General features: G+C 42.0%; 1 protein-coding gene across 2 annotated transcripts in view; it reads right to left on the bottom strand.

Moving 5' to 3' along the window:
- Nucleotides 1-23,629, bottom strand: part of VIL1 (villin 1) — a 68,001-nt gene that overhangs the window by 9,210 nt on the left and 35,162 nt on the right. For both annotated transcript variants that reach the window (XM_089520385.1, XM_089520386.1), the window contains 13 exons: nt 23,403-23,599; nt 20,890-20,998; nt 20,299-20,409; nt 16,819-17,021; nt 15,546-15,624; nt 15,000-15,098; nt 12,358-12,511; nt 11,493-11,593; nt 7,634-7,771; nt 5,212-5,370; nt 3,463-3,642; nt 2,715-2,860; nt 7-151 (listed from right to left, as the gene is read on the bottom strand). In XM_089520385.1, coding sequence (XP_089376511.1) covers nt 7-151; nt 2,715-2,860; nt 3,463-3,642; nt 5,212-5,370; nt 7,634-7,771; nt 11,493-11,593; nt 12,358-12,511; nt 15,000-15,098; nt 15,546-15,624; nt 16,819-17,021; nt 20,299-20,409; nt 20,890-20,998; nt 23,403-23,599 — 1,821 coding nt within the window. The remainder of the gene's footprint in view (nt 1-6; nt 152-2,714; nt 2,861-3,462; nt 3,643-5,211; nt 5,371-7,633; nt 7,772-11,492; nt 11,594-12,357; nt 12,512-14,999; nt 15,099-15,545; nt 15,625-16,818; nt 17,022-20,298; nt 20,410-20,889; nt 20,999-23,402; nt 23,600-23,629) is intronic.

Here is a 23,629-nt window from a genome sequence, read left to right as displayed (position 1 = left end):
ACCCACCTGGTCCCAGGCATCCAGTAAAAACACATCATCTTCTTCCAAGTCATCTTGAGTAAAATTTGTTATCTCTGTGGCAAGAAAGGTCCCTGTTTTATTAGAACACTCAAAGAGCCGTGGCATGATGGAAAGTGTTTCTTCTTGTAATCTGAGCAGAAAGGAAGAAGACGGAACAAGTGCTGCTTCAGGTTCTCCTGCTCAGTATAGCCAAATAAATGTAGGATGACAACACTACAAAAGCCAATAAAATATTTTAAAATATTAAGAATCACACAAAGTTGCTTCCTTACCAGGGAGCACTAAAAAGGCACAGAAAAGTTACTTTTGGGATAACTCTCAGAATCCCCCAGGTTGAGTCTCCCTTATCCAGAATTCTGAAATACTCCAAAATTAACCACATGGGTGACTGAGAAAGTGACACCTTTGCTTCCTGATGTATACAAACTTTGTTTCGTGAGTAAAATTATTACACATATTATATATAAAATTACCTTCAGGCTATGTATATAAGGTGAATATAAAATATAAATGAATTTCATGTTTATACCTGACTCTCCACCTCCAAGATATCTCATTTTGTATATGCAAATATTCCAAAATCTCAAAAACTGCTAAATCCAAAACACTTCTGGTCCCAAGAATTTCGGATACTCACTCAACCTGTATCCATCTTTCCCACATCTGTTGATCCCTCAGATATTTTATTTTTTTGCTTGCTTCTCCATTCCACATCACCCTATCTCTTTGTCATTTTGCAATGAGACAGGAATGCACATAAGCCTGTGGTGCTAGTGTGGTTTAATAGAGAGTTGAAGTGAGACTTCCAGTTTCAATACCATGTCCACACAGAGCCATTAAACTCACTCGATAACCTCAGGCTAGTCATGCTCTCTCAGGCTGGTCCCAGGATGGTTGTCAGGATGTAGTGGGAGGAGAAAGAGACTCATCCATGCCGTCTCATTAGAGGAGGGGCAGGTTACAAATTCAACAATATGTTCCTAACTGGTGAGGGTATCTTATTTACATTTGGGTGTTAATGCATATCTTGAAATCTCACAGAATCACTAATGTGTTTCCAAATTTAGACAGGAGAAGAATGGCAGGGCTTGCTATATCAAGCTTAGTGAGACTGAGGCTTGATCTATAAGTACTCAAATGATTGCTAAGTGTACGTGTGCATTAATGCTTATTGATTTATTATTAAAAATATTTATATCCTGCCCTCTACCCAGAGATCTCAGAGCAGCACACAGCATATTTGTTTCTTACCTGCATCTCCCTATGGATTCAGGCAGGGAACAATAACAGATTAAAAGACAACATATAACTTAAGTTAAAAATACATAAACTAGTTAAAAACATAGCATCAGTTTAAATGAACATATAAGACTTATACATATTAAAATGATCATCCATACTTTAAAATTCATAATTTAAAATTATTGTTTAAAAGTCATCTGGATAGGCCTGCTGGAAGAGACTGGTCTTTAATGCTGTTTTAAATTCAGATAGTGTATTCAGCTGTCGAATTTCTTTCGAAAGGTTGTTCTACAGAAGAGCTGCCCAACTTGGCAGTAGGAAGGGGCCATAATTAAAAGAGGCTAAACTTCTTTGGGCTACAGGTAGGTTTTAACTAAAAAATAATTAATTAATTAATACTAATTAATATTATTAATATTAGTCCTATCCTCCTCCTCCTTTGTCTGGCCCTCTCAGAAGAAAGCCAAGTGGTGGAGGAGCCTCGCCCGTCCTCCTCCTCCATCTGGACTTCTCCTCCGAAGAAGGCTGAGCAACAGAGGAGCAATGTAGGGCAAGTGTTTGTCCCTCTTCATCCTCCACTGCTCTCAGGAGATGGTTAGGCGGAGGAGTCACCTTGCAAGGTGAGCGTTTGTCTGTCCTCCTCCTCCACCCAAACTTCTCCTCAGCAGAAAGTCAAGCAGCAAAGGAGCCTTGCAGGGCAAGTGTTTGCCTGTTCTCCTCTTCCTCTGCCTAGCCTTATCCTTGGGGGAAAGACAGGCAGTGAAGGAGCCTTGTGGGGCAAAGCTCTGGCTGACAGTTGCCAACCTAGTCCTAGCTGAATGAAGTAAATGCCTCCCAGAGGACCTAAGTATATGGGGCAGATTATACTGCAGGAGGTGATCCAATGGGTAACCTGGATCCAAACCATGTAGGGCTTTAAAGGTAACAACCAATACTTTGTACTTTGCCCTGAAACTAATTGCAGCCAGTAGAGTGATTTTAACATTGGTACAATATGATCACTCAGATCAGCCTGGTAACCAATCTGGCTGCCATGTTTTGCACTAATTGAGGTTTTTGAACTTAGTACAGAGGTAGCCCAATGTACAGAGCATTGCAGAAGTCCATCTTTGAGGTTACCAGCACATGCACTGCCATCTTTAGATCCTCAAGCTCTATGAAGGGGCTGAAACCAATGTGACAAATTTAAAATAGTTTGAATGATTAAAATGAATTTAAAAGGTGAAAAGCATAAACAATTTAACGAGCTTAAAAGACAGGTTAAAAGAGTTGAAATATTTTTAAACAAAATCCAATGCTTGGTCCTGGGGATCATCTTACTGTATAGTGCTCATCTTGGTTAAGGGTAAGGTATAATAAGGGGAGCAAATCTCCTTTGTTTTCCCATACAGCACACTTGTGTTTACTTCTCTCCATCCCAGGAGGACAAAACGTCTGCCCTGAGGTGTTACCTTTTGCTGTTGGCGTATTGAGATTTCCCACCCAAAGCCACCCAGAATTCTGCAGGCTCCTGGCCCTCAGCTATCACCACTTTTTCAGTCTTGGAGATTAGATCAGACACATTCTTGGCCATCTCCCTCTCATCTCCACTGCAACCCTGTGGGAAGGAAACAGAACATAGTGGGTTAGAATCATAGAAGCATAGAGTTGGAAGAGACCGCAAGGGCCATCCAGTCCAACCCCCTGCCATGCAGGAAAGCTAAATTAAAGCATCCCGACAGATGGCCATTCAGCCTCTGTTTAAAGACCTCTAAGGAAGGAGACTCCAGATTTCAGAGGACAATTCTGGTCTTCAGTGTAGCAGTTTGCTGGTCATACCCAGTCTGTGGTGAACAGTATGTCAGACTCCACCTCCTCTGGTTTTCTCTTGCCAGGAATGCCTGGAAATCTCCTTCCAATCAACTCACTAGTCCCTGCTCTACATAGATGGCATTAGGACCAGATACATGTTTGTGAATTATTTGGCTTAACTCTTTGGTATTTCAGTGTAATATTGCTTGGAACATTGTACAAGGAGGTATCAGTACCTTCTGGCACAGCAACAGTGGCTAAGCTGGCTGGTGGATTCTGGGAGTTGAAGTCCAAAATAAAAGGAACTTCTCCCAGCTGTATTCCGCTCACTCTTGCAGTGCTGAGATCTAGAACAGGGCAGTACCTGAACCTACAAATACCTAACCACTCTTGGACATGATAACCTACCTTCCCATACCAGAGGTAGCAGCAACTTGGAGTCTTCAGAATAAAAACATCATTAGAGTTGAGGGAAGAGGCCTGGGGAGGCACTTCAAAGGCCTTGGTGTTGTATTCATTGGTTCCATGGACATGGAAGAGGCGGGTGGAGGGTGCCGGAACTGTATTGCCCGCTCGGGAGGTACCATCCTGGATAAGGAATTTTTAAAAAAAGGAATAGAGAAATCTACACCATCAATCTAGGTTCCTAGAGTTTGGATATTGCGAATGGGATAAATTATGTCAGCCTTACGCTCATGTTCTGGGGCCCTTTCACCCTAAAGTGCTTTGATTTCACTTTAACTTTTATCCTATGGAATCCTGGGATTGGCAATTTAGGGAAGGGCATTTAGTATTCTAACTCTGTGGTATGGTCGAATTTTAAAACCACTCAGCTATGCCTCTTTGGGATGGTACAACAAATTTGAGTTCTACCTTCACTCTGCAATGAAGCCCAAGAGCCAAATAATGTAGAAAATCCCTGCATGAAAATAACATACTTGCCACCAAGCCCCACCCATGTTTCTTCCACTATCACCAAAATAAAAATTTAAAACTATATCTTATCAACTGTCTTCTCATAGAATCACAGAAATGGGATGAAGAGAGCAATTTCTGGGACAAGGCAGGAATAGATACCGATACCCTTGAATATTTTGCAGATGAAAACTAGGGCACTTGTGGCTCAACAACATCAGAGTTGTTTATCAGACAAGGGAAATTGGAAGTATTATCCAATGGCAATCTGAATGCAATTATGAGGTTTCACGTTATTGCGTGAGAGGTGATCACACACAATTTCGGGCAATGGCAAGCTATTTTCAGGCAATGGGAAGTCAGTTTAAATGCAATTCGAATTCACGTCAATTCGCAGAACTAGTGAATTCACGTGAATGCATTCTGGCCCCACTTACTTTTCATTCGAAATTAAGAGAAATTCCTCTTATGTGATAAACTCCAGAGTGTAGTCAAAATGGCTAAAGCAAATGAGGAAGAACACACAACTAAAAGAGGTTGTAGCACTGTGTACACTTTTGCCTGAGTTAACACAGAAGGGTACACTTCTTCCCCCTTCGCTCTGCTCCTTCATACTGACTTAACAGATTGCAAACTACTTTTGGAGCAACTGAAATAAGCTGAAGGGAAAGAGGGGAAGTGAAAGGAGGAGAGAGAAACTGGGATATTTTAAAAACAGTTGGAAAAGGGGGGTGGCAGAGGATTAATTGGTACCATCCCTAGCAAGTCAGGAAAGTTGGATGGATATGGATATGTTGCTGTTGTGTGGCTTCAAGTCATTTCTGATTTATAGCGATCCTAAGCCAAATGTATCATGAGATTTCTTGGCAGAATTTGTTCAGAAGGGGCTTGCTCTTGTGTTCCCCTGAGGCTGAGAGGGTGTGACTTGCCCAAGGTCACCCAGTGGGTTTCCATGGCTGAGCAGGGATTTGAACCATAGTTTCCCAGTGTCCCAGTCCAGTACCCTCTATGGCAATACAGGGTACTGAATGTTATCCCCCCAAAAGGTTCAACATCTTGAAAAGCTCCTTTGGACTGAACCCTGAAACAGATTTATCAATGCAATTATATTGGAACCACCAGACTCCACTTGGGAAGAAAGGTTTGGCAAATCCATACCTTGTGAGTCACACACATATTGCCCTTGTATAGAGGAGGGTTGGTGAAGCAAGGTATTGCCTACTCAATCTGTCTCCCACTTACCGTGTAGACCACCATGCGCCCCTTGAAAATAGCCATAAGATGGGCAGGCTCCTTGCCCATGGTCACTCGCACCTGCACAGGCTCATCATTATATTGCTGGTCCAGAATGACTGCATGGTAAGCAGAGGCAGTGATCTCATCCTTGCTGGCATGGCGACCCTGGGAAGCAGCAACAGAACAGGGAGATTTAGTTTTCTTCCACTGAAATTCAGTGGAAAGAGGAGTGTCTACCCAGAGTGCTAGGTAACCTGCTCTCTTGCCTGTACTGAGAATTATAGAATGCATGTAAATGACATCGTCATGATCCCTAGAGCAAGATAATTTCTTTTTAAAAAATATAAATGGCAAAGAACAGAGTAAAGGACTTATTTTATTAATCTGTTGTAAAATAATTAAGAAGTTTTTCTTGACACGTTTTCAGAGATAATTTTTTTAAACAAAAAATAAACAGCTTCATTTATATACCACTTCATACTGAACTAACAAGCATTTACAACTGTAAGCTAATTGCCTGCAACAAGCTGGGAACTCATTTTAATGACTTTGGAAGGATGCAAGCCTGAATCGAGCTTGAACCCTTTTGTTGGTATTGAACTTGCAACCTTATGGTTTTGAGTGAGTGGCTGCAGTACAGGCATTTAACCACTGTACCATTACACTGCATGCCCATTTAAAGTTTTGTTTATATCAGCCTATCTCTGTAAAATATATTTGGTCCTGGTTCATTTTTTAAGTGTCTCTACTCTGTTCCATGTTTTCATTGAAATGCCTGTTTTTTTTGGTTTTTTACATGTTGGCCTAATTAAGAAAATACACTGGATAACATGTCCTCTTTCTAAGACTGCATCCACTGATTTTGGTGGGTACTGCATTACTGCAATCCCTTATCCAACTTTATTGTTTGCCTTTAACTTTATTGTTTGTCATCTCTACAATCCTTCTCAAAAACTTACTCTTCCTTTAAAATGGGGTGGGCGGGAGAGGGAGGTTTCCAACTTTCAGAATATTTGTTATTTGCTGTTGTGTGCCTTCAAATAGTTTCTAACTTATGCTGACCCTAAGGCAAACGTATCATGAGGTTTCCTTGGCAAGATTTGTTCAGAGGAGGGTTGCTATTCCAGGATATACCAACAGTCTATTTACATCCTTAGTGACATGAGAGCAGAATCACTTCTTTGTCACACCTGTTTTCTCTTCCAGTGGCTGAATCTGTGAGGGCTGTATCCCATCTCTACTGCATAGTATCCTGCCCCAGTTTGACCCCTTCACTGCCCCATCCACCTGTTTTAATCCAAACTGAAATCAGTTTAGAAATCCACACACAGTCCCCATCATTATAAGGGAGTGTTTCTACTGTGTGCAAGTGTTCCCCATATAGTTTTATGCCCAGTCACATGAATGCAGCAGCTGCAGGGTTTTCATTTGTTTGTTCTTGACATGCATGCCCATGTTAGCATAATCAAATACTTTATCTGTTTTCTGTTTTTCTTATCACCCACCTGCACTCCTATTGGATTAGGAGCATATCTGAGTGGTTACCTCAGTCCTCACATGCATTGCCTCTGCCCCCTCTAATTTGCTGCCTTATTTTCTAAATTTAATCCCCAGGAAAGTGGGTGTAGGACTGACAGCATATGATGCAAATTTATAAAGGTCCTACTGAATTCAATAGTGCTTACTCTCAGGAGTGTTTTATTAAAGTGCTTGCTCCATGAGACTGCCCCCTATCACCTTACTCAAAAGGACATCTAAAGGCAAGAAAATATTTAAAGATCAAAGACAGAAAGCTTCACATATGCTGGAGTGCAAAAGGAGGAAAAGAAAAATGGTTTTGACCCTTCCAGCCATTTGTAGGTGAGCAGGAGCCCAGGAGACACATCTTTGGAGACTCCTTTCTTCTGGCCTACCAGCTGGTCATCACTCACCCACCAACCTGGCTGCCCATCCACCTCCCCCGCCAACTTGCAAATGTGTGCAATAAAGCCGGTTGAGAAGGGGGGGGGTAAAATACTGCCATGTGAATGTGTGCATGCAAGGAAGCAATAAGCTTTTCCTAGACACCAATAAAAACAAGGGAGCTACCTTTCTGTGGTAGGAATGACCACCTGACCTAGGCAGCCACCCACACACTTGACACCTGACACCCTCCCCCCTATCCTCCATTCTATTGTGATCCCAATTCAGAGTTCAAACCACATGTTTTAAAAACCCCAAATACAGTTCCTCCTCAAATACGGTGGATCAAACTGGAGGTTTTTAATAATTGCCTTAAAGCCCTGATCACATCAGAAGAAGAGGAATATTGTGTGTTCAAACAGGACTGAGTTTGAGATAAGGACACATTATTTATCCAATGTGGATTCAGCCTGTGATTAATTTTCCTTTGCCTGTTCCTCAACCTCCCACACACCCCTGTGCTCACCTGCCAAATGTAGAGGATGTAATGCATCTTATTATAGACTTGGTACTTGTAGAGGATGAGGTAGCAGTCACCACTGTAGAAATGCCCAAGATAGCGACTCTCCACTGGCACCAGTTCCAGGTTCTCAATTCGCCAGACCTTTCAAAACAAGCAGAACATGAGCAATAGACATATGGCTACAAATATATCAGATAGGTGAGTGGTAGAGGTTGGATATAGTCAATAATATTGTACTGGATAAAGTCAAATGAATCAGCATTCAGGATTACAAATGAATTCAGCCAAGTATGTGAAAATACCATCTTAGTGTTGTGTTTTCCTGAAACCTATTAATATTCTTCATCACAAGCTGCAAGACTTTAACGTCTTGCAAGATAATTTGCGCATAATTTTCTTGAATAAAAATGTGTGTACTTTTGTTCACATCTTCCTCTGTGACTAAAGTAAGTTTACATGGATTTTAAACTGTACACATTCAAACAGTTTTTAGATTGTATAAATGCTTTGATGTGTTATTTCTCTAAAATACACAGCAAGTCTCACTGATGTGTGCATAATGGGGACATGACATGCCTTGTTCTGCAGTGCACCTTGCAAGGTAGAAAACAGATACTTTCCAAAAAGAATTTTGAACACAACTAAATTATTTTCCATTCCTTACATACATTAGAGCCCCTGTCCCCAGCTGGGAAAGAAACATTCCCAAAGAATGCAATAAAGTGAATCACACTATGACAGCTGGGAGTAATGAATACAGATCAGAGGTGTATGTATTTTTCAATTCTGTCCATATGCAAAAGAAAAAAAGAAAGAAAGAAAGAAAGAAAGAAAGAAAGAAAGAAAGAAAATTACATAGTGTGACACTGGCTGCAGAATTTAGCTCCTTAAGAACGTCTTTTTTCATTTAAAATAAATAAACATAAAACTCGCTTCACTAAGGAGATTATCGCACTGCGTTCTGAGACCGTTCTCATCACGTGATGAGAACGGAACACATTTGAGTATACCGCACGTATGTGTTCCAATCGGGTTCTCAGAACATTTAAATGTGTTCCACATGTGTTCCAGGAGGGTACAGATTGAATGTGTTCCCAGAGAGCTGAAACGTGATGAGAACGTTCCAACAGAGGTGTGTGCGGTATTCTTATCCGTTCTCAAATCCGTTCTCTCATTCCTCCGTCTCCTGATTGGCTGAAAGAATGACAGGCAGGGAGGCAGGCAGGCGAGCGACTGCAGTGAGGGAAGGTGTGTGTGTGGGGGGGGGAGAAGGAGGGAGGGAAGGGAGGAAAGTTGGGACAAGTGAGAGAAGAGGAAAGGAGGGAAAGAGAAAGAAAGAGAGAGGGAAACAGGGGGGCCAGAGCAGAGAGCAAGAGGGAGAGAGTCTGGCTGCTTCTGCGGGGGGGTGGGGGGTGGGTTCTTGTGTCATATCCAGCGGGGCTCCTGTGCTGGCAGCCTGCAGGAAACAGGGATGGCAGGGATGCCCAGGACCTTCTCCTCCTTCCCTCCAGGAAGGAACCCACAAAAGCTCCTCTGTTTGGAGCAACACACAAAAGCAAGCAAACAACTCCCAGAATTCCATAGCAAAGAGCCAGACAAGAATTAAAGCGGGGAGGGAAGCTCACAGGCCCCACCTGGAATATTGTGTCCAGTTCTGGGCACCACAATTCAAAAAGGACATTGAGAAACTGGAGCGTGTCCAAAGGAGGGTGACTAAAATGGTGAAAGGTCTGGAAACCATGCCCTACAAGGAACGACTTAGGGAGCTGGGGATGTTTAGCCTAGAGAAGAGAAGATTAAGAGGTGATATGATAGCCCTGTTTAAATATTTGAAGGGATGTCACATTGATGAGGGAGCAAGCTTGTTTTCTGCTGCTCCAGAGACTAGGACCCGGAGCAATGGATGCAAGCTCCAGGAAAAGAGATCCCACCTCAATATTAGGAGGAACTTCCTGAGAGTAAGGGCTGTTCGACAGTGGAACACACTCTTTCCTCAGAGTGTAGTGGAGTCTCCTTCCTTGGAGGTCTTTAAGCAGAGGCTGGATGGCCATCTGTTGGGGATGCTTTGATTGTGATTTCCTGCATGGCAGAATGGGGTTGGACTGGATGGCCCTTGTGGTCTCTTCCAACTCTATGATTCTATGATTCTATGAAGGCACACATTACATGCGCACACACACACAGGAGGCAAAAGGGTGACAAGCAGCCAAAATGGGGAATTGGGATGACAGCAGAGGACTCTTCTTTTCTAACCGGTTTAAAGAGCTGCTATGGCTGCCGGGGCTCTGCCCTTGGCCCAGTCCCCTCCCTGGCAACTTGTTTTCCTTCGGCTTGAAGAGACCTGCATGGAGCTCCTCCTTCTTCCCAGCCTTGCAAAGGAGGTTTGGGATGTAACTTGCAAGGCTCATCTCTCCCCATTTCTCTTTCTCCCTGCCTTCCTCCCGATCCCTCCTTCTTCCCTCCCTTCCCTCCCTCCTCCTTTCCCCCCTCTCTCTCTCACACACACCCCTTCCCTCACTGCAGTCGCTCGCCTGCCTGCTTCACTGCCTCCCTGCCTGTCATTCTTTCAGCCAATCAGGAGACGGAGGCGGCCTTGGTGGAATATGTTCTCGGAACAGTTTCAAGAAAAAGGAATCGCTGTGTGGTGAAATGCCGTTCTGATCACGTTCTGATCACGTTCTAGTTTACTAATGCAGTAATATCCGTTCCAGGAACGTTCTCATCACGTGATGATACGGAACGTTCTCAGAACGCAGTGCGATAATCTTCTAAATCTTACAGTCACACAGGGTGCATCTACCCTGTAGGAATAATACAGTTTGATACCACTTTAACTGCCATGACTCCATCCTACAAAAGTCTGTGATTTGTAGTTTTGTGAGGCATCAGCACTCTTTGACAGAGAAGGCTAAAGACCTTGTAAAACTACAAACGCCAGGATTGCACTAGAGCACCTAAAGTGATTTCAAACTTCATTTTTTTCTACAGCGTAGATGCACCCATTAAGAAGCTTCAGTCTGTTTAGATAAAGTCTTTACCATCATACAGGTGACTGAATAAGACTACCAGTATCAGGGACATGGAAAATGCAATGCCTTTTATAATTACTTGGTCCTTTCTGCTCTACCATGAAATTAATGAAATACCAGGACATATACCAGAATTCATTTTTTTCTTTGTAAAGAATCTGAGATACCTTAATGCAGAATTTTGTTTCCCTCCCAATCCATGATAGGGTATTTAAACATTTCCTATTAATACCTTTCAATCAAATTATAACCAAAATGTTTTACAATAATAGTAATCTAGCAGAAAGAAATCTGGTGGTGGAATTACCAAGATAAATGGTGGAGTGGGGTATAGGAGGTGATGTTAAAACTTTGGTATTCTTGGTGTTGTATTCTGAAAAAGCCAGAAACCTCTCCCAATATTTTGATATCCCCACTTTAATATTATTACAAGGCCAGAAGCAAATGCATGCAAAATAGTGATATTCAGAACTGTAGTTCCAGACAAACCTCTCATAAGGGGAGAGGTACTCCTTTAAAAAGAGATCTAATAGGATTTGCTTCCTAATTTGTCTCTTAATTTAGAAGTGGTTTCACATGACATTATTAAAGATTTAGTCCATCTACAGGTTTTCCTGTTGCTGTTGGTTCTTACTTGTCCTTTGGTAAGCCTCCTCCCGATTACTACCACATAAAATGAAGAGGCTGGGAATACCAAACATGGTCCTCACCAAGGATATCTATAGTTATGTGACATCAATATTGCTTCTCCCTCAGAAGCCAAGTCACTTGCACTGTATATCCAACTAGCCTGAACATCGGCTAAAGAAAGAATGGGCAGGTCCAGTCCTTACCTCCACCTGTCCAGAGCCATCATCCACCATCTTGTGCTGAGCAGCCATCTTGGGCTTGGCATGCAGAGTGGTGGCATCAAACTTCACCTGCTCTACTTTGGCTATTGGGAGGGTGACAGGGAGGTACATTAGTGAGTAGGTATGGAGTGTATCAACACAGTATTTCTCTGAGGCCATGTTGTAGCACCTAAGCAGGTCAGGAAGAAACTACGAATGGCCTCTGATGTAAACAAACAAAAAACAAGCTTCATTTATATACCACTTCAAACTGCCTAAGCAGTGTCTAAGCAGTTTACAACTGTAAGCTAATTTGCCCCCAACAATCTAGGTACTCATTTTAGCAAACTTGGAAGAATTCAAGCCTGAGTCAAGCTTGAGCCCTTTTGCTGGGCTTGAACTCAAAACTTTGTGGTTTTGAGTGAGTGGCTACAGTACATGCATTTAACCACTGCACCACCAGGGCTCCTTACTGGATGGAACATACTTCTCTAAGGAAAGAGACCCAGTCAGGTATTATTGCCACAGCTAAAAGGAGAGTGTTGCTGACCACCAGCTTGTATAACCCAGTACTGCTGTAGAATTTCATGGATTCATATGCAAACAAATTCTTTGCCTTGCAGGAGATAACTCCAATATTTGTTGGGCAGACAATGGCTTATAAAAACTGATTCCTCCAGTCAGCTCCACAGTGCTGTGTGTGCAAACCAAAATAATTCAGGAATGTCTACAATTTCCCTACATCCTAGGATTATGCCTTTTTTGAGAGACAGAGAGATCCCAAAAGAGTTCCAGAACAGTTCTGCTCCCAAACATGAGAAGAACCAACTCCTAATAGCTCCTGGCATAGGGAGACTGTAGCACTTACCTACTTTTCCAACTGTGCTGGTCTTTCCAAAGCCAACACTTTGATTGGGGACAGTCCATTTCTGAAAGAGCTGCCTAAAAACAGCTGATTCAGAGCCATCATTTTCAGTCTCCACACTGGTACTGGGTGGGTAGTTCTTTGCCTTGATGAAACCCTGAGGTGGGAAAGAGAATGAAGACTATGGGGTGAAGCAGACCGGTGGTTTAGAGTGGTCTCTGGCCACTCCAGCCCTGGTCGGCTGATCATTGGCCCAGCACTGTGGCAACTGGACCCAAACCGGCTACTGCTGTGGCCCTCAAAATACCGCTGGCAAGGAGCGGCTTTTTGCCACTCCTTTCCTAGCCATCTTCAAGCCAATTTAGGCTGCTTCAGAGAGGCTTCTGTCCACATCAGGGGCATGCGTCATCTGCACACCCCATCCCCAGAGCAGTCAGAGGCTGCACATTTTGGCCCATGTGTTTCGGGCCCAAGGTGCAATAGGAGAGCCTTAATATAAAGAGGTTCTGAAAATACAGAACAACCGTATTGCAGTTTTATTGAACAAAGCTTCTTTGAAAATAATATAGATTTAGATGTTAGCTTTACTGGGAGTCATAAAATAGCTAACAATTTGGACCAGGAACAAAATATTGTAATAGGCTCACTAATTTTAAAGAACCAGTGACCCACTGGTTGACCCCAGTTTGCAAAACGTCTGACTGGGGATTTACTAAAAGAAAATCTTTAGCGCTACCAAACAGCAAGCAAGCAAGAAAACAAAAGCCATTACAGTACTTTTAAAGCAGACGAGGGTGCTAAACAACGGGGTGAAACAGACCACCCCTAAAGGGCAGAGTGGGGTCACCCCGGCACTGCTGACTCCAGTGCTGCAGCAACTACACAACACAGCCCAATCCACACTGATGCCAGCTCAAATAGGAGTGGAAAAGATCTGCTCCTATTTGCTCCCATAAAAGGCTGCCTTAGGTGGTGGCTCCACTGCAACCCCAGGGCAGCTTCAAGCTGTTCTAGGGGCGTGCAGCATCAAAATGCCATGCTCCTGGAGTGGCTTGAAGCTACCCCCATCTGAGCAGCTGGATGGCTTCTGGGTGTCTTGGGGATGTGTGGCATCAAAGCACCACACCCCAATCCACCCAGAAGCTGATTTTTCCAGGCCGTCTCTTCAGCCCCAAAGAACAATCCCACTGTCATTTTCACACAAATGACTGAGGGAAGATTTCCCTTCTGGATTTTGGTACAATCCAATATTCCACCCCCCTTCCTTGTAAAGATGGTCCTGTGATTACAAACAGAGGATTTTCTTTGCCCTCGAATACCACCTGTCATGTTTATCTTATTTTATGTATTTGGTTATTAGGTCTATATTTCACCTTTCTGTGAATGGACTAAACAATTGAAACAGGAGTGGTTTCCCACCGCCGTCTCTTAGACTAAGGGATTGAGGGTCCTTGCTACTTGTCAGCTAATTCTGGATCCTTTCTGGGTTCCCCTTTGTCAGCTTCTAGTCACTCAAATTCCCAACATGATACTGCTTAAACCTGTTAAATCAGGTTAACGGTGACAGTCCACTTAAATATCTTCATGTCTCAGAGTTCTAGGAGATTTATATGGGATGGAATAGACTCTTTTGGAACTGTTTTAGGCTATTTATTATAAGTATTCCTGGACAGATCCATACATATACATTACCTTCAGGGAGAAGCACAAACATGGCAATGCCTGGGTACTTCAGTTTAAGCATTATTCCATTATGTTGTACTGGTATATAAGGCTTGAAACTTAAACCATCTATAGGTTTTACCAGGTCATATGTCCTTATTTAATGACATATAAACCTTTTAATGGTATATACACAGGCTGAGGAGTTGCCAATTAAAATTTGTCTGGCCCGTAACAGTATACAGAACTCTTTTACAGTCTTTTACCCTTTTGGCGGTAGTCAGACTGTGTGTGTCATCTAAAATCACTTGATGAGTTTCATGGCTCAGTGGGGGACAGAAACTAGAACCCCCAAAATACAGTCTGACACTCTAACCATTTCTCCACATTGGCATAAGTGTTACTAGATTTACAGATATCCTTTTCAAGGCTATGATGTGAAAGAGGATAAAAGGAAGATGGGAGCCAGCATGGCATAGTGGTTTGAGTGTTGGACTATGACCATGGTTCGATTCCCTGTCCAGCCATGAAACCCACTGGGTGACTTTGGGCAAGTCACATGCCCTCAGACTCAGGGGAAAGTTATGGCAAACCTCCTCTGAACAAATCTGGCTAAGAAAACCCCATGATAGGATTGCCTTAGGGTCACTATAAGTCAGAAATGACTTGAAAGAACACAACAGCAACAACAACAACAGGAAGATAGTCAGGTGGGTAGCCAGTGATGACAGCAATATCTTGGTCCAGATTGAGAGCCTGTGAGATTTAGTGATGCTCCTGTCCATCAAAGTATGGAGTCGTTGAAACAAAAGAGCTAAAGTCCTTGTAAAAGGCAAGACATGAAAAACCATGGAGACATTCTCACAATATCTCAAAGAGGCTCAGGCACCTTGCTCAAGTGCTTTGTCCAATGTGGAATTGGACAAGCCCATCCTTGTCTGTCTCTCAAGGACAGTATGTTCCTCAGCCATGCTTTCACTCACCAAGGCCCGTGACATGGCTTGCTGCCTCTCCTCTTTGCTGGACAGCTTTCCCTTCCAGACAAAGATCTTCATACCACCCTGGTCCAAGATGTAACAGTCCTGGCAGAAGGCAAAACAGGATGTGGGTATGCTACTTCATTAGGAAGAACCTTTCTCATTCTCTCTCTGTGTGAACATGCATGTTTTGGGGCAGAACAGTCTCCTCCCACATATGTCACTGCCCAGCTTTCTCATAAGAGACTACAGGGGCTTCTGCTATTAGGCTGAGTAAAGCAGCTGCTTGGGCACTAGATTTTGAGTGTCATCAAAGGGAATCAAATTGGTAGCTATTTGCTTTGTTCTTGTTGTATTTTTACTACTATGCAGGCTGGTCTTCTTCTTGCTCCAAAATGATTTGGCTCCCTTGGATGCTACATACCTTGATTGAGGGTCAGGTGATTGATGTTTGCCTCAGTTAGCCCTCCCTTCTGCTCTCCCTGCAAATGTGCAAATGCCCACACCTCTGACTTGTGCCAGTGCAACCAATTTCCTAAAGAAGTTACTTGCCTCATGCTTCAGGAGGTCCTGGGTGAGGGGCTGGATGGCAACTTCCTGGATGAGTAGGTTCCCTTCTACATCACAGACACTAGGATGGAAACACAGAACAAGATAGTGTTGTAGAACCAGCTAACCAATGTGCTGAGTTTGTAAAGGTGATTTTGGGGGATTATAACCCCCCAGTATCTTTCAGATGGAATAGACATTTGCTGGCAGATTCTGGAAGGTGTTGTAGTAAAAAAGTATTCTTCTCCAAGTTCTGTTCAGACATTGCACTGACGATCAGTCACTTCAGTGATGCTAGAAACTAAAATCAGTACTGAGCATCTTCAATGTGCAGCCTTGCAAAATTCAGATTTTTGAGAATTTCATAAGACATTTCATAGTTACCTAGAATGGGGAAATAATAAGAATAATTCCTCCATGCGGCTTCTCTCCTGATGTCCCAGTTATGTGTGAAACAATACTTCTGCATCTCACCTGCAGTGCTATCACTGAATCACAAAGGGCACCTGAACATTCTCAGTATGATGAAGACAAGTAGGTTTCCTTCTCACTTTGTAAGATTAAGTAAGAGGAGAATTTTAAAATCTTCATTGCTGCAAAGTGAGACAGGTAATTTGTGGTCGTTGAAATATTGGTGTACAACTTCCATAGGTCATTGCTGAAACAGCAAATGGTGAGGGATAACAATATCTGGAGAGTCACAAGTTACCCACTCCTGATGTCCAGAAATATTGGAAAATTATAATGCCAAATAACCAGAAATTCAAAGATCCCATGGGTAAGACCACCTTCCTTGCAATATTGCTCATTTTTATTTCACACCCCACTTTAGCCATCACAGACTTTGCCAAATCATTTTGAATTGTCTAAAGGGTATCCACCTATAGGACAGAGTGGTACCCATGAAAATAACATTTAGCCAAATGTTCACAACAGCAGAATTCACTGTGAGAATAAATGTATAAGACACCTTTACACAGAACTTTTGTTTTCTTAACCAACATCCAGCGTGGTTACTTCATTAGAATCCCTATGGTACCATTACTACTTGTGTGAGAGATTGGCTTTTCACTCTGACACATAGTTTGGGAATATTATTTGTTAGGATTGCAACTTTCAGAATCATCATTCCAGCATAGAGTGATGTGGAAAATTTTTGGAGTTGCACTCCAAAAAAAGTAACTTTTCAAAGTTCTGCTCCTGCAGTTGTACTGTTCAAATGACCTTTTCACCATTTTACATTGGTCTCTTGCACTGCATGCCAAAAGTCACTCACTGGTAGAGTTTAAGAGCAGATTTCAGCTTCTGGTCCACCACGGCATCTGGGATGGCTGGTTGTATATCCCTCTTCTCCCCCAGCACGTATGTCATGACCTTCATAAGCCCAGGAGAGGCAGCTTCATTCTCACCATCTACCACACCCACATGTGCTCGTCCACCACGTTCCCGGTCACGGATGTCCTTACCCAGAGTCATCCCCTGTGAGGAGCAGGTCACAAAAACATTCTCATGTCAGGAATTTGCGGGATTGAGCCTACTTAGCTACAGATCAGTGGGAAGTCCACAGGTAAGAGAATAAGTGAGTCAGGCTGTATGTGTAAATGTGTGAGCCTATATGCATAGGAGACTGAAACAGTCTTATTCCCAATGTAATTTTTTGGCAGCCCTCATTTATGGGTCAGTGTCACCCTGGACCACATACTGAACTCTGATGCCATTATCATACTATGGATTCCTCTATGGATTCATATGAGGAGTAAGTCAAGTGTTCTGATTTGTGGATCTGAAGAAAATGGTGAGGTTTTAGAATAAAGACCATGGAAATGTGAAAGTAAAGAAGATGAAGTTCACTCTCCCCAGCTGACTCTGCATGTGTGTGAAGAAATAAACCAAAAATGTAACTACACTTGGATACACAGTCATGTTATCTAAAAGAATCCTTTCATCTGAAGCTATATCTGAGTCAGCTACTTGAGGTGCTGACAAAAAGTACAGTGCATACATACACATTATCTTTGTCCCTGAAGAAGCAGTCAGAAGACAGAAATCTTAAAGAATCTCCAGAGCTTGGAAGAGTTACTTTTGTAGCTTCCTGAACTGTAAATCACTGCAGGTTTTTAGGTGTGAAAAAGGAACTTTCCCAAGTTCTATAGGCTACAAACAAGATGTGGATATGAGATGGCAGGGATAAACTGCCAAATAAAGGGAAAACCCACAAGAGGTTGTGGAAGGTTTTCACGGCTGGCATCCATAGTTTTTTTTGGGGGGGAGGGGGGTTCGGGTATGTGGTTGTGTTCTAGAAGAATTTATTCCTGACATTTTGCCTGCATCTGTGGCTGACATCTTCAGAGAATGGTAGCATGGAAGTGTGTGACTCTTGGTTGAGAGGAAGTAATTTCCATGTTTGTCTGTGTGTTGGTCTGTTGGTGAATGGCAAAGCCTCAGGGTGGTATGATATGCAAAGGAGATTTGTGTCTATTTAATTAGTGATCCATTGCCTGCTGGGAAACTCCCTGACCCTGGTGGTGCCGTGTCTTGATTTTGGTGTTTTTCAGAACTGGTAGCCAAATTTTGTTTACTTTTAGGGTTTCCTTCTTTCTTGTTGAAGTTGTCCAGGTGTTTGTGGATTTCAATAACTTCCCTGTGCATTCTGACCAGATAGCTGTTGACATGATCCAGAATTTCAGTGTTTTCGAACTGAAATTCTGATGAGAGACTTTGCAGACTGGATCAGCCAGAAAAATCAGTAGTAGCAGATCACATTATAAACCAACCTGGGCATAAAAAGCTATTTGAAAACACTGAAATTCTGGACCATGCCAGCAACAATCAGGTCACAATGCAAAGGGAAGCCAGTAGTGTTAATGATGGCTTGATAATCTTTATATATGTTGGTGACAATTTTAATCATTTTTTCTCCCATATCCGTGGCTATACAGAATCATAAAATATATTGTCATTCTATTTTGTCAAAGGTCTTGGCTGAGTCATATGTAGCTATTTGCTACTGAGACATGCCTGTAAACTAAACAATAAGGTTAGACACTGAGGTTACTGGGTCAGCAATTTGTCTGTGTCTAACAAAGCCAAATTGGTCCACTTCTATGTAGTTTCCTGCAACAGAGTTCAGTCTGTTTGCCAAAATGGCAGAAAAGATTTTTGAATATTGATTAATAAGGGAAATTGGAAGAAATGAATTCGCTTTAGAATTAAAATTATGTTCAACATTTTTGATGATTCTGGTATAATTAGTACTGCTATCCAAAATAGAATTAAATAGGTTTTTCAGTACTGGAGTTAACTGTTCTTCAAAAAATCTTATAAAAAGAACTACCAAAACCATCTGTGCCACAGGGCTATATTGTGTTTCAGGTTGTTTAAACAACATCATGAATTTCTTGAGCAGATACATTTTGAGCCAAAAGATCCTTATGCTCATTTGTAAATTTTATGATGTTACAGTGAGATGGATAATCTATTATGTTGGAATTGGTTGAGTTATGGGGTATGTGCAGTTTATTAAAAAAATAAGCAAAAAACCATTCACACTTTTATGTTAAAAATATTATTCCCTTTAGTGTCTTTTTCATATGAGTTTTCTTAAATAGATGTGCTAATAATTTTGAGATTTTGTTGTTAATTTTTTTGGTAAATAACAGCTTTTTCGAGATTTTGTTGATATCTAACAAATGTAATTCAGATTTTTAAAAATCAAAACACGCTCTAATTATTTATTTGCTTTTTTTTTTTTTTTGAGGGCAGGGGGTCCTATTCTAGATTTTTAATTTCTTGTCAATTGTTGATTTGGTCTCTAGCAGTGTTCTTTCAAACTGATGGGATTGATACAGTTGTCCCTCTAACGGCTGCTTTTAATGTCAGTGTTTGCATTTATGTTTCCTGGGTTGTCTTTGATAGAATGCATAATAACACTCTTTATGATGTTTTTAAAGTATTTCCCTCTAAATAATAAAGATTCAAATTTCCTGGGGAAGAAGGTTTTTGGAATATCATAGTCCAGTGTAAAAGCTGCATATATGGGAGCATGATCAGATGTCCAGATTTGTCTGATGCCCACTTCCATAACACAGTCTTGATATTTTTAGATATCAAACTATAATCTATATGAGAGTAATCCTCGTGTCTATTTGATTAATAAGAATAGTCTTTCTCATTTTCATGCTGATGTCTCTATACATCAGATAAATCAAATTCTGAGAATACTGAGTCTATACACACATAAGTTGAAGAGTCTCCAGTGGATCTATTCTCCAGTTAAGTCCTACTTTGTCACCTCATCATGGTGTGGCAGTGACTCTGGTCTTTCAAAGGCAATGCTAGTGATGCATAAGCTGTGGCAGATTCTACTAAACCAGTAAGACTTCAGATACAGCCCTGACAATAGCCTGTACATCAGCCATACAAGAAACAACAAAAAAACAAAGAGGCTCACCACCAGAAGAATGGCCATCAGGTGATGGGTTGGTCCCAGCCATCCTGAATACAATGATAGTGTAGAATAACTGAGACCTTCATTGATGTAGAGGCTGCACTGATGAAATCATGGATCCACAAAATATTCCAGAAACCAGTCCTCCATTATTTTACAATAGGATTGCTACTACATTTGGAGACTCCCTCCAAATTCCCTCCTCCACCCCACCCTGCACAAACTGTGGACCAGATTCCTCCTCTCTTCCCATCTTAGCTTCTCTGTTTCCACCCTCTATCCACTCAATCCAACCCCCCCCCCCCTCACCTTCAGTCTCTCCATCCGGTTGCTGTCAGGGCCATTCCACTGGATGATGAGCTTCCCCAAATCCAGCAAGAATACATCGCCTGAGTTGAAGCTGCTCCAGCTCATCTCCACCTATGCAAGAGAAGCAGCATATCATCCAGCGGGGAGGGAGCGGGGGGAGGCTATTTAAGTTTAGTGTATTTCAAGATATCAGACCAGGATCCTCTCATTATGGGGGAACTTGAACAGGGGATAAAGGCAACGCACACACACACACACACACACAGAGCATATAGTCCTGGTGTAACAAGAGGGTAGATGTCCTATCAGCATCTTCAAAAATGGGTAATTTGCACCAGTTCCCAGAATGCCCAGCTAACATGGGCACTTACTATGTTGTAGTACAAAAATAATGTATCCTGGTAAGTTGTACAAGACTCAAAATATACCCTTGTGGTTTGCAATTTGTCCACCACAATGGGATTATTCTGTAGTTTTATGAAACAGTCAGAAGTACATACATTTTCAAGAGCCCAGACTTTGATAACCCACCAGTGATCCATCATTCCAATTCTGCTACTCCTTGGTGCTTCCCTTCTGTGGTGGACCTACCTCTCCAGCCACTACATTCTTCTTGCCTTTTACATGGAGGAGGCGTTGTACATTGTATGTGTTGGTTTCCACATGCTTCATGCCTGAGGCCACACCACCCTTCTTATAGCTGTGGAGAAAGTGAAGGATGGGAGAGTGTGACTTGCCCAAGCTCACCTGGTAGGTTTCCATGGTTGAGCAGGCATTCAAACCCTGGTTTCCCACTGTCATAGTTCAACATGCAAACTACTACATTACACTAGCTCTCCTCTAAATGCACAGGCATCCTTTATCCTATACTGTACAACATCCTTTCCAAACCTGAAGACCTCCAGTTGTGTTGGACCACAACTGTCATTATCCACAGCCAGCAGAGGTAGGGAAAAAGGCCATGAGAACCCTGGATTGGAAAAGACTGCTATATAGTATCAACTTCAAACACTTATGCATCCAAAATCAAAAAGTCAGAATAATGCCTTCTGTTTTTGAATACTTTTATTCCAATATGTAGGCATACATTCAGATGCTCAGGAATGAGCCATGGCATGATTCAGACACACATGGCCATCCTTGTCCTTCACACAACGAGAGGAGTCTAAAAGCCTCAATTTTAAAAATTTCTAATAAACTGCAGTTTATTAGTTTCCCATTATATACAACATTGGGATATTTTTTTTTCTATTGTGTTTTGCTTGGATAACTAGGACCAAACTATAATTAGATCCTGGTTTGCCTGACCATGGTTAAACTAAACCACAATCTTCCTCAAATTTGTATATAAGAAGCAACTGTGTTTTATCCCAAACCAAATTGGATGTTTTAAATTTTCTCCCCTGACATGCCAAGTGGATGGACGGAGAGCACGCAAGTTCAAATCTCACTGTGATTTGTTCTTGTAATCCTGTGATTCATTCCTGCAATGATAGCCATTGCTATTGTTACAACTGAAGCATGCTGGTGAACACAGATTAAAGTAGTAAAATAATCTTATGTTCTTACTCTCTTGTCTGCCTCCCTTTCACCAGCGTTCTACCTCATCTCACTCTCCGTACTTTGCATTCTCAGTGCTTCATGAAACAGGGTCCCATAATTTGCAAAACAATTAATCATAGAAGTATTTACTGCTTGGTGCAGCCTCCGTTTGAAGATGCTATCATGACTGCAGAATTCTTGTTCTTGTACTCTTGTTGAAAGTTGTCCCTTAGACACTAAGAATCATAGAAACATAAAGCTGAAAGGGACCACAAAGGCCACCTAGTTCAACTCTCTGCCAGGCAGAAAAACACAGTTAAAGCCCTCTTGAGAGAGAGCCATCCAACCTGGGCTTAAAAATTTCCAAAGAAAGAGAGTCCACCACTGTCCAAGGCAACCTGTCCCACTGTTGAACAACATTTACCATGAAGATGTTTCCCCTAATGTCTAGGTGGAATCTGTTTTCCTATAATTTGAATCCATTTGTTCATGTAGTATCTGGAGCAGTAAAAAATAAGCTTGCTCCATCTTCTACATGACATCCCTTCAGTTATTTAAAGAGAGCTGTCATGCCATCTTTCAGTCTTCTTTTCTCTAAGCTAAACATACTCACCTTCCTAACCCATTCCTTGTAAGGCTTGGTTTTCAGACCCTTTACCATTTTGGACACATTCCCTTAGAAATGTTCCAGCTTGCCAATATCCTCCTTGAACTGTGGTGCCTAGAACTGGACACTTTATTGCTGCACAGGAGGTAATATTATTTGCCAAATATTCATTTTCTGACAATCATTTTGAGGTTTTGCTTCTTATTTAACTGCCTTTGGGTTTTGTTGCTCGCTTCTTTCTTCATCATCTGTTTGGACCATGTGGGTCTATATTTGACATGTTTTATCAAAACAACACCTAAAATTTCCCTAGTGCAAAAGCATGGAGGTTTCTCTTGAGAGATTCATTGTTCTCTGCCTAACAAGGGTATGTGTGATCTCACAAAGGATGTATGTGTATGTATCTTACTGCCTCTCAGATAAGGAATATCTTTTCATCTCTCACAGTAATATTCAGCTCCTGTTCCAATCTGGCTCTGTTTCATAGTCAGAAACATAGTGACTAAACTCCACTGTTGGTCTATTCAAAGAGAGGCTGCTGAATGGCTTCCTCTTGTTTGTTACAACTGATCAGAAAAAGTCCAGCCTGGTCAGAATTCTCAGGGGACAACTTCCCAGTGGTGGAGGAGGGCAAAGGAACGAGATCAAAATACTGGCATATTTTACCTTAAAGCTCTTATTACCTGTATGTAAGACTTGGGGAGACATTTCAATCTATTAGAATGGGAGAAGCTTGTACAAAAAGCAAGAAATGACCAAATAACAATGCCACAGGAAGTACCAGCAGGGGAACTTCTGGAGAGTCAGCTTGAGACCTCAGGAGGTCTGGATTTGGCTCCAAAGCCTACTATTCCCCATTGCTGGTTTAGGACACCAATTTGTTACATAAAAAGTAGTCCAGGAAACTGCAATTTCCCTGTTTAGCCACAAGAGGATGACAGACAGCCTTACGTACATGATACCTTGTTTGAAGTAGCTTCGGAAGGCCTCGCTCTCATAGTTTTGAACCTCGCGGTGTTGTACGGCCACCCCACCCAGGTGTTCATCCATCTGGGTAGTGTAGATGGCAGCTGCACCCTGCTCATCCTGAGATGATGAGTTGCCCAGCCAGTAGTGGATATCATATGTGAAGCTGTTCCCTGTTTTATGGGTCTGAGTTGTGGGGAAAAAAAGAGAAAGAAA

This window comes from Sceloporus occidentalis, unplaced genomic scaffold, assembly GCF_023333645.1.
Source record: "Sceloporus occidentalis isolate IW3139 unplaced genomic scaffold, rSceOcc1.0.p SCAF_4, whole genome shotgun sequence".
Taxonomy (NCBI): domain Eukaryota; kingdom Metazoa; phylum Chordata; class Lepidosauria; order Squamata; family Phrynosomatidae; genus Sceloporus; species Sceloporus occidentalis.
This window is presented reverse-complemented; position numbering and strand designations above follow the sequence as displayed.